This window comes from Mastomys coucha, unplaced genomic scaffold (genome assembly GCF_008632895.1).
Source record: "Mastomys coucha isolate ucsf_1 unplaced genomic scaffold, UCSF_Mcou_1 pScaffold18, whole genome shotgun sequence".
Taxonomy (NCBI): Eukaryota; Metazoa; Chordata; class Mammalia; order Rodentia; family Muridae; genus Mastomys; species Mastomys coucha.
Genome location: NW_022196900.1, coordinates 90853851 through 90869536, shown reverse-complemented (window position 1 = coordinate 90869536; position 15686 = coordinate 90853851). Strand labels below are relative to the sequence as shown.

Below are 15686 nucleotides of genomic sequence, written 5' to 3'. Positions count from 1 at the left end.
CAGGACAGTGGTTCTCACTCTCACCATTTAATACAAATCCTTATGCTACGGTGACCCTCCCTCTCCACAGCCAGAAAATTACTGTGTTGTTACTTCATAACTAAATGTGTTACGAGTTGTAATGTTAATGCCTGCTATCAACCTCTAGAGGCCCAGACCCACAAGTTGAGAACCCTTAAGAAATTTCTTAGGCTGGAGAACTGACCCGGAAGTCAAGATCACTAGCTGACTCCCAGCACCTGCACAGCTGGTAACAATTGTTTGTTCCTCCAGTCCTGGGGATCTGACACTCTTCTGGCCTTGTTGGTACCAGGCACACACAAGGCACACATACATTCAGACAAAACACCTGTACATCTTATTCTAATGAATTTTGTCCTTTCCATAGAAAAATTTGCAAAACTCATAAAAGCAATTCTGTTTGGTAACTTACTGTGGTTTTCATCAACTGCCACAAAAAGTGCCACATGACCAGTGGTGCTTTGGGTAGAACACAGGCAAAATCACAGACGTTATGATTGGTGGAATTCAGGGCAGTAACACCACTTATTACTAAAAAGTTGACTTGGGCTGGCAAGATGGCTCAGTGGGTGTTTGCCACTCAGTCCGGTGCTGTGAGTCCAGAATCCACACAGCGGAAAGAGATCCTGGAAGCTGCCCTGACGGGGCACATGTGCGCCTGTACTCACATATCACAAAGTTGCCATCTTTAAGCAAAATTCCACTCTAGCCCAGGCTGCTCCAGTATTCAACTGTGAGCTCTGATAAAATGTTTTAATTACCAGAGCCAGCTCTCTAGATGTTAACCTAGAGTCAGTCTTGAAAAGGGAGCTTACTTCTTCCCTCATGGAAGAGTAATAGTTCAGGTTTGGGGATGAAATGATAAAGGAAGTAACTTTTTTAAAAATTTCATTTTATGTGTATGAGTGCCTGCATGTCTGTCTGTACCACATTTGTGTCTGGTGCCTGTAGAGGTCATAAAGCTGGAGCTATAGGTAGTTATGAACTGACACACGGTGCTGGCACCTGAACCTGGATTCTCTACCAGAGCAGCAGTGCTCTTAACATCTGAGCCATCTCTCCAGTTCCAAGCGTACAATGTATAGTTAACACCAACAAAAAGATGACCTATGGGGCTCTGGTGACTCATCCCGGCACTTAGGAGGCAGAGAAAAGCAAGTAGATCTCTGAGAGTCAAGGCCATCCAGAGCTACACAGAAAAACTGTGTGGGGAAGGGAGGATGACTATCTGCCATACGCTCCCCCACCACACACACACACACACACACACACACACACACACCCCCGCCCCACACACCTGGGCTGAGGAGGTAGGCTTCTCTTCAACTGCAGTTGGGAATAATGGTCCCAAGCTTATACTTGAATGATCCAGAGATGATAAGAGCACTATCGGTAAGAAGCAGAACCGTGAGGCCTCTAGAAGGGCAGAGGAGCAGCTCCGTGAGCTGAGATGGTTTCAGTGGTTAGTCCTGTCCTGCTGCCTCAGGACTCATCACATCCATTCATGGAATGCACCAGTCAGTCACCTTCCTGAGTGGAGCATGACACCAACCAGCATGCCTAGCACATATTACCTGCTTTATTTACATACAGAAAGGGTTCCGTAGCACAACTGCTTCATCCCACCTGGCCTCTCATCTAAACCCTCCTCGATACCCAGCCCTACCCTACTTCCCTCTATCCCTGCCACTTCATGATACACTCACATAAACATCTGGAACTAGTGCCTGATAACCCTATTACCTTCAGAGTCCTGGGTAAAGAGCACGTGTGACTGCAGATGTAACTGAGTAGGCCCATCTTGGCCCTGAGCCTGAGGGCTGTCAGGAAACTGCTCTGAGCCTTGATTCCTAGCATTGGTTACATCTTGGAAAGGCACTTTTGTATTGTGGGCGATGACTTGTTGGCCTTGGGAATCCTCAGTGAAAAGCTGACTCCAGGAATCCCTGTCACTCCTTTCACTGTCCCAAGAAAATACAGAAAGAGGACAAGGGCTTTTTGTCACCAATGGTGTTTTTTTCCTACTGCTGGTTCCAAGCCTATAGGTTTGAAGATGCACAGGGGCCTGCCTGTTTTCCTTGGCAGGCCCCCTCTTCCCCACTTTGGCTTTGTCCAGGGGCTGATAGCATTTACCCCCAGGTGGTCTGATGTGGCTTCCCATCCCTAAACAGTCAGTCTTAGATCCATGAAGCCCTTCCCCTTTGCTCTTGGCCTCTCTGTGGTCCAGCAAACAAGAACGTTCCAAGAACCGGGTAAAGGAAGGATCCATGGGGACTTTACTCTCTCCAGTGCCCATCAGGACATCAGGCTGAGGCAAAGACAAGATAGTCAAAGATGATGTTTCCGAACTCTGGCAGCCTGAGATCTGGGGAGACTGAGGAGAAGGTCCAGCTTCCTGGATGTCTGCAGGAGTTGAAGTGACCAAAGGTGATACCAAGCAATCATCCTCTAATCCCTGGACCAAACAATCTAGCTGGGTTCTCTTGCATTCTTTGTTGATCTGATTTTCTTTGAGAGAGAAAATGTTCTTCTGGTTACCACCATTTGCCATTCCTAATGAAACGAAAGATAATTACACTAAGAAAAATGCTCTGAGCAGAAGTTCATTGGCAACCCAGTATCAGGCACTGTTACTAGCAGGTGCAGGAGGCCTAGACTCTTAACGCTCTAAGACTTCAATCATATATTCACCTGTTCAAACATGATGTTTCCAGGGATCGACCCTCTGCCTAATATGTCAAATATGCTTTATAGTCAGGCCATAGCCGACTTCTCCAACTCAGTTTTTGTCACATGGTTTTTAACATAGGGCCAATTTCACCTTTTTTTTTTTTTTAACTTACTATGGCTTCTACTAAACAGTGACCCTGCCTTAGCTAACCACATACCCAGGTATTATCCTTAAGGAAATATGCTCAGACATTTGTTTTATAAGGTCATAAAAAATTAACAACCAAACTCTAAAATTTTCTGGTAATTATAAAAATAAATTTCATTTCTCCACAACTCAGATATTTCATGGGAAAGCTAATGAAGATAGCAGGATGCTAAATCAGCCAGTTAGAAACTGAAAATAAACTAGTGTCTAGCCTATCCATTTCAATAAGTGTGGGATGGATCCTATTCCCCCTTAAAGATGAATGAGACAGGGTTCCTAGTCCACGCAAATGACTCAAATTATATAAAGATACCATTTTAAAAAGCAGAACGGTGGATTTCTTTTTTACTTCACTAATAAGATACATTGCAGAAACTATTCTGTGAGAATCTTCAGTTTTTCTTAAGAATTCAACATAGAGTATATAAAATACCCCAGGTTTTGAAAATAGGGAGTGTTTTTGGGGGGGAGCAGAGGAAGACAGAAGTGTTTACGTTTTGTTTGGAGGAGAACAGTGTACATTAAGTTTACACAGCTATCCTGAGTGGCACCGAGAGTGGGAGCACTCGTTCCCAGTGTTCCAACTAGCTCTGTGTGCTCCAGCCAGCTGAGACAGCTCTCACGTATGCCCTTCCTCATGGATCTATCGGTAAATACAAATATTTAAAATTAGATGGAGCTGAACAGAACCAGTAAACACGTGTCTAATACATAGCTTCTCCAGAGCAACAAGTACAGCTCATAGAGATGCCATCACAGGGAGTGAGAGAGACGCCATCACGGAGAGTGAGCATGTGTGCTCTGCTCCTCGGATACCCAAGTGTTTCCAGGTTGGTACCATACCTGCTTGTAAGGTGACAAAGGACGCAATGCTGGTCTGCCGAGTGCCTCTTCTTTGGGTAAAAGGAATATTCGGTTCCCTCTCTCCGGGAAGCAATGTCAGCATTTTGGTTCCTAGTTTGATTAAATGTGTCTGAGGGAGAAAAAGAATGGAACCTGTTACTACCACCAGCAGTGATTCTTGAAGCATACCAGTTCCATGCTGTGGGCCCAACTCATACCCTCTCTCTAGGCAGGTGGTTTGTACAGACGTCATCTCCCTCTGCTTCCTCCCATCCAGAGGGTCCTTATTTCAGCCCAGTCTTTCCAACAGCCAAGAGTTACCAGTGAGGCTGACCAAACAGCATTATTAATCAAAGAATGCAAAGATGAGGCCCTCTCCTTTAGTTTCGAAATAATTGATTCTGCACTAGCAATCAATATACTTTCGATAATTTTCAAATATGCACTTAACGGTTTAAGAACATGGCCACAGAATCACATGGAATGAGCTCAAATCATTCAAACATCCCTTTATGGTCAAAGTCCCGAAGAAACCCAGAACAGAAGAAACATAAATAAACATAAAGGTAACGTGTGTTACATAAGAAAAATTTCCACTAAACCAGGAACAAGTCAAGGTGTCTCCTTTCTCCGCTCTTCACCAGTGCTAGCAGTCTTGGCTGGAACAATAAGAGAAGCAAACGGAAGGGTCAAAGACAGTAACGGAAAAGTCAAAGCACCCCATGGGTAATGAACTTATCATAGACACAGAGACCCTGCCAGAAAACTCTACGCTGATAAACACTTTCAGCAAAGTGAAAAGGTACATTAGCCTACATACATCTGCAGTCTTCCTATATACCAATAATAAACATGCAAGGAAGAAATCACATTCAAAATTACCTCAAAAAACGATAGACTACCTTGGGATAAACTTAACCAAGTAAGTGACAGATCTCCACAATTATAATAAAGACTTTAATAAAACACTCAGAGAAATTGAAGACAATAGAAGATGAAAAGATCTCCCATGTTCACTGAAGAATAGATACTGTGAAAATGATTGTCTTAACCATCGTCATTAATACTGTCAATTTGACAGGAGACAAGGCTCTGGGCACACCAGGAAGGATTCTCTTGATGAGGCTGGCTTCTGGCCTGGCCTGTTCAGGACTGTCTTAACCAAGGTGGGAAGACTCACTCTTAAAGTAAGCGCACCCTACAGAAAGGAGAAAGGCAGCTGAGCCACCAGCCCTGAGTCTCCACTCACTAACTGCAGACACAACGTTCAAGGCCAGCCTGGCCTACAGAGTGAGTTCCAGGACAGTCAGGGCTACACAGAGAAATCCTGTCTTGAACCCCACCTCCCCCCAAAAAGACAGGGTCTTGTGTATTGCAGGTTGTCCTTGAGCTCACATGTAGTCAGGGATGACCTGAATTTCTAATCTCCCATCTCTGTCTTCTGGGGGCTGGATTTTAGGCATGGGCCATTCTCCAAGCTTTATGAATGCCAGATGAGCACACTACCAACTGAAGTACATCCCGAGCCCTAAAGTTTGACCTTATAAAGAACAGTAATAGAAAATAATGATAACAATATACTGGTGAATGGGGAGCGCAGAGTACACAGTGAAGTGCGCTGGCTAAAGATGACTCGCATCCTTGCATCAGCTGCTACAGCCAGGACTTCACCACCATGTGCACTATCCCCTCCAACTGTGAGCCAAATTCCATCCACTTTCTTGCACACTGCAGCATTCCATCTCCTTTAAGGCTGAATATGATGTACATACACCACATTTTCATTATCCATTCAGTTCACATCTGGGTTGATTCCATCTCCTTGGTGTTGGGATAGAGTAGCAATAAACATGGACAAGCTAGTACCTCTGCAATAGGTTATAAGTCCTCCAGGTCTATGTCCAGGAGTAGATGGGCCATGTGCTTGTTCTATTTTTCACTTTTAGAGAAAGGTCCACACTGATTTCATAGTGGCGCACCAGGCTCCACTCAGAACCATCTGTGAATAAAGTTCCTTTCTCCCGGGGCCTGGAGAGATGGCTCAGCGGGCAAGAGCTCTGACTGCTCTTCCAAGGGTCCTGAGTTCAAATCCCAGCAACCACATGGTGGCTCACAACCATCCATAATGAGATCTGACTCCCTCTTCTGGTGTGTCTGAAGATAGCTACAGTGTACTTACATATAATAATAAATAAATTTAAAAAAAAAGTTCCTTCTCCCTCCAGCTGTATTTGTCAGTTTTCCCCTTAAGATTTGTTTATTTCATGAGTGTAAGTGTTTCCCTACATGTGTGTCTATGGACTGAGTGCATGTCTGGTGCCCTCAGAGGCTGGAAGAGTTTTAGTTCAAGGGCACCTGGAACTGGAGTTATAGACTGTTGATAGGTTTCACTACGTAGACCCAGCTGACCTTGAATTAGTGGCCCTCCGGCCTCCACCTCTCAAGTGCTTAGCCTACATGTACACACCAGACTCCAAATTATTAGTTCTAGGCAGAAGTTGACTTCAGTTGTATCATTTGGAAACCCTATTGTACTTCAAGTGGTTAAAACAAGATTGTACATTTAAAAGTAGACTTTTGCCAGGTACAGTGGCACACATTTCTAATCTCGGCACTGGAAAGGCAGAAGCAGATGGCCCTCTCCAAATTCAAGGTCAGACTGGTCTACATAGCAAGTTCTAGGCCAACCAGGGCTATATACAAACCAAATATTTAAACACAGGAGCAGTGCAGACTGGGAAGATAGCCCAGCTGGCCAGAGCACTAGCTGTTCTTCCAGAGGACCTGCACATACCCGGCAGTCACTACCATCCTGTAGCCCAGTTCCAGGGGACCCAGCACCAGGCTTACATGTGGTACACAGACATACAGGCTAGCAATCATTTATATAAAAGTTAAAATTAAAAAACAGAAACAGCTGACCCCAGGAAAACCCAAGATACCATGAATAGCAGGCAGTAAAAAACTTGGAGCATCAGGGCAGTGGTGGTGCACGCCTTTAATCCCAGTGCTCAGAAGGCAGAGGCAGGCAGATTTCTTTTTTTTTTTTTTTTAAAGATTTATTTATTTATTACATGTAAGTACACTGTAGCTGTCTTCAGATGCACCAGAAGAGGGCATCAGACATCAGATCTCATTACGGGTGGTTGTGAGCCACCATGTGGTTGCTGGGATCTGAACTCATGACCTTCTGAAGAGCAGTCGGTGCTCTTCCCTGCTGAGCCATCTCACCAGCCCGAGGCAGGCAGATTTCTGAGTTTGAAGCCAGCCTGGTCTACAGAGTGAGTTCCAGGATAGCCAGGGCTACACAGAGAAACCCTGTCTTGAAAGAAAAAAAAAAAAGGAAGAAATAAAGATAAAAAAAGAACTGAGAGCAGAGAGAGGGAAACGACGGGCAGGCTGCCCTCGCCTGCAGCTTGGGAGCGCTTTCCAGGCCAGCACACACCCAAGCTGAGCACTGCAGTCTACCTACTAAGTCAACATCAGACTGTTTTATTGTTTGTTTTCTTTTTATTTCTTCATTTTTTTGAGACAGGGTTTCTCTGTGTAGCCCTGGCTGTCCTGGAACTCACTCTGGAGACCAGGCTGTCATGGAACTCAGAAATCCGCCTGCCTCAGTCTCCCAAGTGCTGGGATTAAAGGCGCGCGCCACCACTGCCCGGCAAGAGAGAGGTCCTTACTGCTTCACCTTGAATTTGAGTTTGGGAAAAATCCTATGACTACCTTGACCAATAATCTGACTCCCCAAACTAGAATGTGAAGCACTTCTGCCTTGCTCCCTAGAAATACTCACTCTTGGAACCTACCCAACACATTGTAAGAAGCCCACGCTGGCATATGGTCTTTCAATTTTATGGAAACACATGTTAAATGTGTGAAATATTGTGAATGATATTTGAGTATCTATATATGCAAGATACTGAAATGCAAACAAACAAAATACTCGGCAAGGTAGAGGTCAGCCTGCATTGGGGGAGGGGGTTGTTCTTTGCATTGGGGGAGGGGGTTGCTCTTTGCATTGGGGGAGGGGGTTGCTCTTTGCTGGTGATGGGGTTGCATGACTATAATCCCAAGGCAGGAGAACAGAGTCAAATCCACTGGGCCAATACCCTTTCCATGAATCCAGGACATTATCCTAACAAGTTCTCCTTGAAGAGTTTCGATTGCTGGGTTAAGGCAAGCAGATCTGAGTTCTAAGAGATCGCAGAGTTGGTGCCCAGTCAATGTCAGGCAGGAAGATAAGCAAAGTCAGCCAGCCAGGCCGTGCAGCTGTCCCACAGGGAAGTGGTCACCAGCAAACATCTGTATCAGGCAGGTAACTGGACTGACCACACCGAGGAACTGTGGGGTTCTAGATTAGGGTACTAACTTGGAAACTTATATAGTCAATGACCTCCACTTCCGGCATGAGAAAATGTAACTTCTGACTGAAATGGATGCCAGGGGACACAAAGCAGAAGACTGGATGACAGACTTTGCCAGGTGACAGGTGTGCACCCCGAGCGCTGTCCCCTTGGACCCCACTACTCCTGAGTCTTTCCATTTAGGGAAGCTTTCCTTCTCTATTGAAAAGCAAGGAGAGTGCTGACCACGTCAGCAGCCACGGTCCTGGACATCTCCAGCCTGTTTTTACCCAAAAGAGCTCAAAATCCTCCCACTTATCCCTCAGAGTGGAAGAGTAAGGCACTGCAACAACAGCAGAGACAGCAAAGCTGACCCAGTTGTTCACTCGGCAGATAACTATTTACTGAGGGCAACTGTACTCATTCGGCCTTTCATTCGAATGAGTGGCAAAAGGGACAGGTTAAACACAGAGCATACTGCATGCTAGACAAACCACGCTACAGTGAAAGATAAAGCAAGGGAGAGATGGCGACGAGCCTGTGGGGCAGGGACGAAGTCTCCTATTTTATGTGGCTAATGAAGAACTCACTGATAAAACAGGGATCTGAGCAAGCACAGAAGGAGCATGTGACTCTGCTCCATCCACTCGGGAGCAGCTCAGCATGTGACTCTGCTCCATCCACTCCGGTGCAGAGAAGTGCTAAAGCACCAGGCCTGTCCCAAGGAACAGCAGGGTCGGTGTGGCTGGAGCAGAGTAAAGCCGAGCAGTCAGAGAGCAGATGCACATCCAATCAGTGCCCGAGGGACTAAAGGAGCTTTCTGGCTGTTAGGAGATGCTCAGTTCAACTGAGCAAAGGGTCATTCTGGTCCATGTGGGAGAGACGGTAAGAAACATGACTCTAGGGCTAGAGAGATGGCTCAGTGGGTAAGAGCACTGACTACTCTTCCGAAGGTCCTGAGTTCAAATCCCAGCAACCACATGGTGGCTCACAACCATCCATCTCAGATCTGATACCCTCTTCTAGGGCTACAGTGTACTTACCTATAATAAACAAATAAACCTTTAAAAAAAAAAAGAAAAAGAAAAAATGAAACACGACTCTAGACAAGGCATTGAGGCACTCTCATAACCCCAGCCTGTGGGAAGCTGAGGCTGGCGGATTCTGAGTTTGGGAACATAGTGAGACCTTAGCAGGGTGAGGGGAGACAGAGCTGAGGATATGGAGGTGGTAGAGGACTTGAATGCCCTGCAAGAGGCTTAGATACAGGGAGGCCTTCTGTTCAGCCCAAGGACAAAGTGACGGGCTGGGAAGAGGGAAGAATGGAGAGAAGAATTCTAAATATAGCAGAATGCCCAGCAGAGGATGTGCTGACGGCATGAATGCTAACAAGGCTGCCAAGGAGCCGGACAGCAGTCCGTGTTCTACCTGGCTGGCCTAGAAACCAGTCATGACTCAGCCAGGGTTTCTGGGATGTTCCTGATCATGCCCTTTAATTAGAGTGACATTTAAATGTAACACAATGAAGATGGCAGACATATTAATCACCTTAAATTTGTGTCACCTCCCTAATGTGTAGGAAAAATACATTTCCTAAGGGCTCCCAAGGACGCCTGCACACACGCACATATGCTCACGCATGCACATCTGCATATGAAGTAAAAAAGATTTAAAAGTCAGGGAGAGTAGTTTAGTGGTAGCATGCTTACCTGGCATGTGCCAGGCCCTAGATTCAGTCCCCAGTACTAGGTGGCGCAAGGGGGCAGTGGCAGATTTTTCAATGTTTTTTTATACAGGAAGCATAGTTAAAAGATAAAACTTGAAAGTTATAGAAGTGAAATTGTCTTTTCAAACAGTCATAGAACGTGGGGTCCTGCGTGGGAGGTGGGTAGCTCCCGCAAGTGCGGAAAGCACACCCTTTACTCAAGGGCCTGCTTTCTGTTGTTTCAGCCTCCTATGGCAACGCAAGTCTAACACATTAGTGGAAATTACAGAAATGAACAAGTTGTAATTTGTCACTCTGACTACGGCAGGGAGTTTCTACACTATCCTGCTTCCCCAGGATGCGAGTCATCTTTAGCCAGCGCACTTCACTGTGTACTCTGCGCTCCCCATTCACCAGTATATTGTTATCATTATTTTCTATTACTGTTCTTTATAAGGTCAAACTTTAGGGCTCGGGATGTACTTCAGTTGGTAGAGTGCTCATCTGGCATTCATAAAGCTCGGAGAATGGCCCATGCCTAAAATCCAGCCCCCAGAAGACAGAGATGGGAGATTAGAAATTCAGGTCATCTTTGACTACATGTGAGCTCAAGGACAACCTGCAATACACAAGACCCTGTCTTTTTGGGGGGAGGTGGGGTTCAAGACAGGGTTTCTCTGTGCAGCCCTGGCTGTCCTGGAACTCACTCTGTAGACCAGGCTGGCCTCGAACTCAGAGGTCCACCTGCCTCTGCCTCCCAAGTGCTAGGATTAAATAAAGGCGTGTGCCACAACTGCCTGGCTGAGACCCTGTTGTAATAAGGGCTACAGATATGACTCAGCAGTCAAGAGCGGTTGTAGTCCAGAGGACTGGAGTACTTACATAAGTCCACAATTGCCTTTGACGCCACTCCAGAGGATCTCTGGCTTCTAAGGCATCTGCATTAGTGTGCACATACTCCAACACAGACACGCACACCTATGCAGATCAAAAAAGAGATCTTGCCCTTCAAGTGGCACACACTTTGCATTCAAATACTTGGGAGAGGCCAGTCTGATCTACATAATGAGTTTCAGGACACCCAGGACTATAGGGAGACACTGTTTCAAAATAATAAAAATTATAAAATAAAAATCTTAATAAATGCTGTACATAGTAGTGCATACCTTTAATTTCAGCAGTCAGGAAGAAGAGGCAAGTGAATTCAAGGCCAACCTGGTCTACATAGTGAGTTCCAGGACAGCTAGGGCTACACAGAGAAACCCTGTCTCGAAAAACCAAAACAAACAAACAAACAAAAACAAAAAATAAACAAAAACATACCAAACCAAAACAAACAAAAAATCTTAATAAACAAAAATTTATCATTGGTTTCTATCTATGGGAAAAAATACAGCATATATAGGGTTCAGTACTGCAGTTTCAAATGCCCACTAGATTAGGGGGACACTACTTATACACACATCTTGAAGGATATCAATGTGTTAACTGTAACTACCATCAATGAGGCCTTTTGTCTTTAAAATAATTCAGTATTATCTGTTTGGTTTTATTTTTATAAACAACCACTATCCTCTCCCCCTCAGCCTATGTAGTGAGGCCAGTGCTGCACGCTTGTGGCACTGAGAACAGGTAAGACATAAACTCACTCTAAATATAGGCCAAGCTAGATGCCACCCCCATCCTCTCCAAAATAAACAGTTGTATTCAAGGACCAAGAGGGGAAGAGACAGGTTTACCAAAGCACTGGCCAGTAGCTACGCCATGTGCCCCTCTGATGGCTACTCTAGAAGAGACAGGTTTCTAGTCCGCTAGACACTGGAGTGCTCTTGTCCGGTATGTGAAGTGTTTTGTGAGACTAGAGTAAGAAAATACACATTCCCCACAGTGTGTGGATTTTTTTCCTCAGCCGAGCAAATCCAGGCAGCAAAAGCCGGTTAAACGTGCTCTGACCCAATTCACGGTGACACACTGCTCACAGATGTCAGACCTCACAGGCTAAGAGGCAGCTCTGAGAACACCATCCCCTTTCGATGCCAATCACAAGCCTAGGGTTGTTTAACTTGTGCTATTATTCCAGTCCACAAACCACTGTAACCTGCTCTTGGAGGCTCCCAGAGCCCAGAGAAACACTAGCATCTACTGTTTCCTTTAAATATTACATATGCCCTGTCATCTTAGCAGGAAGATCAAGGGAACTTCAAGGCCAGCCTGGTCTACATCGTGAGCTCCAGGCCAGGCTGGGCTACACAGAAAGAAAACAAACAAAACTAGCCATACATATTATACAGGATCCCAAAAGAACAGATGCATGCGGCGAGGTGCAGAGGGCTGTGCCATGTTCATCACAGAAAGGTTTTGTGGTGAATCTGTTGCTGTCCCCCAAGGCTTGAATAGTCCAAGCTGACCTGACCTCAGCCACACAAGATGGCTACAAACATGGAACCCTCTTGCTTCCAGCTTCTGAGTCCCACATCATCAGACCTAGCTCAGAAGGTGTTCTAAACGGCAAAAGGTGGAAGACAACTTTTCATTTCATAGGGACTACTTGTGCAGACACAGCCACACCCCTCTGCTGTGGACTGAACTGTGTTACATGGAGTTCACATACTGAAACACGAACTCCCAGAGAGGTGGTACGTAGAGATGGAGACTGAGGAGTCTCTGACAGCATTAGAGAGCCTGCTGTTTCTCCTTCTCCATACCTGCACCCACACAGACATCACACCACCACCTATGCACACTGTCTGCAAGCTAGGAGAATCCTCACCAAAATGGGACTATGGCAACACTCTGATCCCGAGACGGGCAGTCCTCAGAACTAAGAAAAATGTTTGTTTTGCTTTGTTTTTTTAAAGAATTATTTATTTTATGTATATGAGTACATGGTAGCTGTCTCAGACACACCAGAAGAGGGCATCAGATCCCATTACAGATGGTCGTGAGCCACCATGTGGTTGCTGGGAATTGAACTCAGGACCTCTGGAAGAACAGTCAGTGCTCTTAACCGCTGAGCCATCTCTCCAGCCGCAGTTCTGTTGTTTAAGCTATCTATTCTATGGTGTGTTGTTACAGCAGCCTGAGACGACTACGGCAATATTACCGCACACAGTGAACCACATTCCATATGTGTCACATTACAAAGGCATGAAAACCTGATTCATCAGGCAAGAAGTAAAAACCTAAGCTTCAGGCTAGAGACATGGCTCAGCGGTTAGGAAAGCTTGCTGCTCAGTTAAAGGAGCCAAGCTCCGTTCCCAGCACTCACGTCAGACAGCTGCCCTCCAAAGTCATCCAGACAGACATCCAGGGGTAGGCGGAGATGACCTGGAGAGAGACTGGTACGTAAGAGCACACACTACTCTTCCTGAGGGCCTGAGTTTGATTTCCAGCACCCGTATCAGGTGGCTTAAAACAACCTGTAACCCCAGCTCCAGGGGGTCTCTCACACCTCCGTGGGCAATTGTTCTCCTGTACATATCTCACACACACATACATATAATTAAGATAATTTTAAAAATCTAAATACACACAAACTGCTAAACAGTGTATAGCATGCAACTATTTGTAAATAGGAAAAAGATGCATTTGCATACAAACATGTATGTGTGTGCCTATGTATACATAGGCACACACATATATGTAATTCATATATATATGTGTGTGTGTGTGTATATATATATATATATATATATATGAATTACAGGCAAAGCCAGGAAGTATGTCTCACAGACTATATATGTTTACATTACAGAACACATCAATATATTACCTATTCCAAAAATGTTCAGAGGAATAAAAAGAAATGTGAAAATTTGTTACCCTCAAAAAATTTCTTCAGCCAGGCAATGGCGGCCTTTTGGTGGATCTCTGAGTTCCCCCTGTCTCCGGGGGAAGAAAATTACTTCAGTTGTAAGACAGATGACTTTAAGAATTCTCAATTTCTCAGTTGGGTGTGGTTGCACACACTTATCCTAGCACTTGGGAGGCAAAGAGGTGGTGGACCTCTGAGCTCAAGGCCAGCCTGCTCTACACAGTGAGTTCCAGAATCGCCGGAGTTACATAACAGAAAGACCGTGGCTCAAGACAAAACAAACAAAAAAAATCTCCAATCTTTTCATCAGCAAAAAATGGCTAACAGCTGGTCTTTAGACCGCTATAACTATTTAACTCTCAGCTCTCCGTTCCATCTGCCTTAAAAGTCTCAAATCCATAGCAATCTTTCTAAACTCCACAAATTTCATGTCTCTTGAAACTACTTATGGAGACATATCATGTTCTGCCTAAGTAAGTGGACTGATACTAGCATATAGCTGGACCAAACAAGGTAATACCGCCTAAACCCTAAACCCAGCAGCCAGCAGAAGCAGCTAAACCAGCAGTTATCTCACACTCGTTGGTAATGAGCGGACTGGATGAACCTGGACTACTCAACCCTCTTTCACTAGTAAAAAAAAAAAAGTAAAAAGAAATTAAGAAAGAGAAAAAGAAAAAAAGATTAATGACACAGCCAACGCATATTAAAAGCCCATTAGTCTCTAGCACCCCAGGGATGCTCATTTAACACTGGGCCAGATCCCCCCGTTCTGCATTTTCGCTGTTGCTGGTTCTGGCAAACACCCTGTGGGTGGCCAGTAGTCGAGCCTCTCCCAGCATGCCACAGGGTGTCTTAGGCGCCGGTTTATGGCCGCGCGCAACCAGTCGCCCCGAAGCCGTCCTCCCTCGGTGCCGACCCCAAAGCCCGCATGTCGCCTCAATATCGGCCTCCCACCTGCATCTTCCGCCTCTTCAGGGCCGCCGCGTCCAACCACACGCCACACGCCTCCTCCTCCGGCCCTCGACGTCTCATGGCGACCGCGCACCGAGCGCCACCACAGCCGCCGTTAGCGTTGACCCGCGCGGGTTCAGATCTCCCGCCACTGCGGGAGGCGGGGCTCCGCCCGGCCGTCATGACGTAGGCCCCGCCTCTAACCCCGCCCAGTGCGCGGGAGCAGGTCACCTCTTCCCTCTTTGCTCTTCACTCCTGTGTGGACTCTGCACTCTCTGCATGTGTAGGTCACCACCAAGTTTGGTTTGGCAGGATTGCACTATTTTTCAGAAATATATGTATATGAGTACATATTACAGAATATGTATTCACATATGCGTATTCATATAATTTATATGACAATATATGATTATATAATTATGTATAGAATATATATGATAAAAATAAAATATATCCATATATTCTATGTGTGTATAATATATTAACATATTATATATGTGGATATATATTTGTGTAAATATATTATATACTGTTAAAGATTTATTTATTTATTATAAGTACGCTGTAGCTGTCTTCAGACACTCCAGAAGACTGAGTCAGATCTCGTTACGGGTGATTGTGAGCCACCATGTGGTTGCTGTGATTTGAACTCGGGACCTTCAGAAGAGCAGTCAGTGCTCTTAACCACTGAGCCATCTCACCAGCCCCTATAATTTTTAAGAATTATGTTGGAGGTGGGGTGTCTGTTTGTAGGCGTGCGCACATGAGCGTAGGTGGAGATGGAGGACAGAAGAGTCTGATCCCGAGGATGGAGCTAGAGTTATAGGTTCTTCTGAGTCACCATACAGGAGCTAGGAATCAAATCAGGGTCCCCTGCAAGAGCAACCAGTGCTCTTAACCACTGAGCCATCTCTCCAGTTTTACTACGGAGCCTCTCCTCCTACAAGGGAACCGTCTAGCCAGGCTCCAGACCCCACTCCAAACCCTCTTACCCCAGCTGAGCCGGTGGTTACCCGACACTCGAGGTTGCCACTAATTGGCATGTAAGAGTAACTGAGCCACTGCATGGAAGATTTTTGAGAACATGAAATAAATCAAAATCAAGGAAGTGGGTGGTGGTGCCACAGA

The 15686-nt window shown here is 45.5% G+C and overlaps 1 protein-coding gene across 2 annotated transcripts; it reads right to left on the bottom strand.

Annotated features, from left to right (window-relative positions):
• Positions 1 to 1580: 1580 nt before the first annotated feature.
• Aunip (aurora kinase A and ninein interacting protein) lies at positions 1581 to 14745 on the bottom strand. Of its 2 annotated transcripts, none has more exons than XM_031379020.1 (3): positions 14562 to 14745; positions 3743 to 3872; positions 1581 to 2574 (listed from the first exon to the last, which is right to left on the bottom strand). In XM_031379020.1, exons 1-3 carry the CDS (start codon positions 14739 to 14741, stop codon positions 1742 to 1744), a joined length of 1143 nt encoding a protein of 380 aa, XP_031234880.1. In that variant the 5' UTR covers positions 14742 to 14745; the 3' UTR covers positions 1581 to 1741. The 2 variants fall into 2 exon arrangements, with proteins under 2 accessions (XP_031234880.1, XP_031234881.1); XM_031379021.1 differs by lacking the exon at positions 14562 to 14745 and adding an exon at positions 13613 to 14551.
• Positions 14746 to 15686: the final 941 nt, after the last annotated feature.

Excerpts from the sequence above, each read along its gene's own strand:
- Aunip (XM_031379020.1), bottom strand. The coding sequence starts at position 14,741 with ATGACGGCCGGGCGGAGCCCCGCCTCCCGCAGTGGCGGGAGATCTGAA. Across the intron at positions 3,873-14,561 it reads TGAAGAGGCGGAAGATGCAG|ACACATTTAATCAAACTAGG; the intron begins GTGGGAGGCCGA and ends TTTCTCCCTCAG. Across the intron at positions 2,575-3,742 it reads CTTTGTCACCTTACAAGCAG|GAATGGCAAATGGTGGTAAC; the intron begins GTATGGTACCAA and ends TCGTTTCATTAG.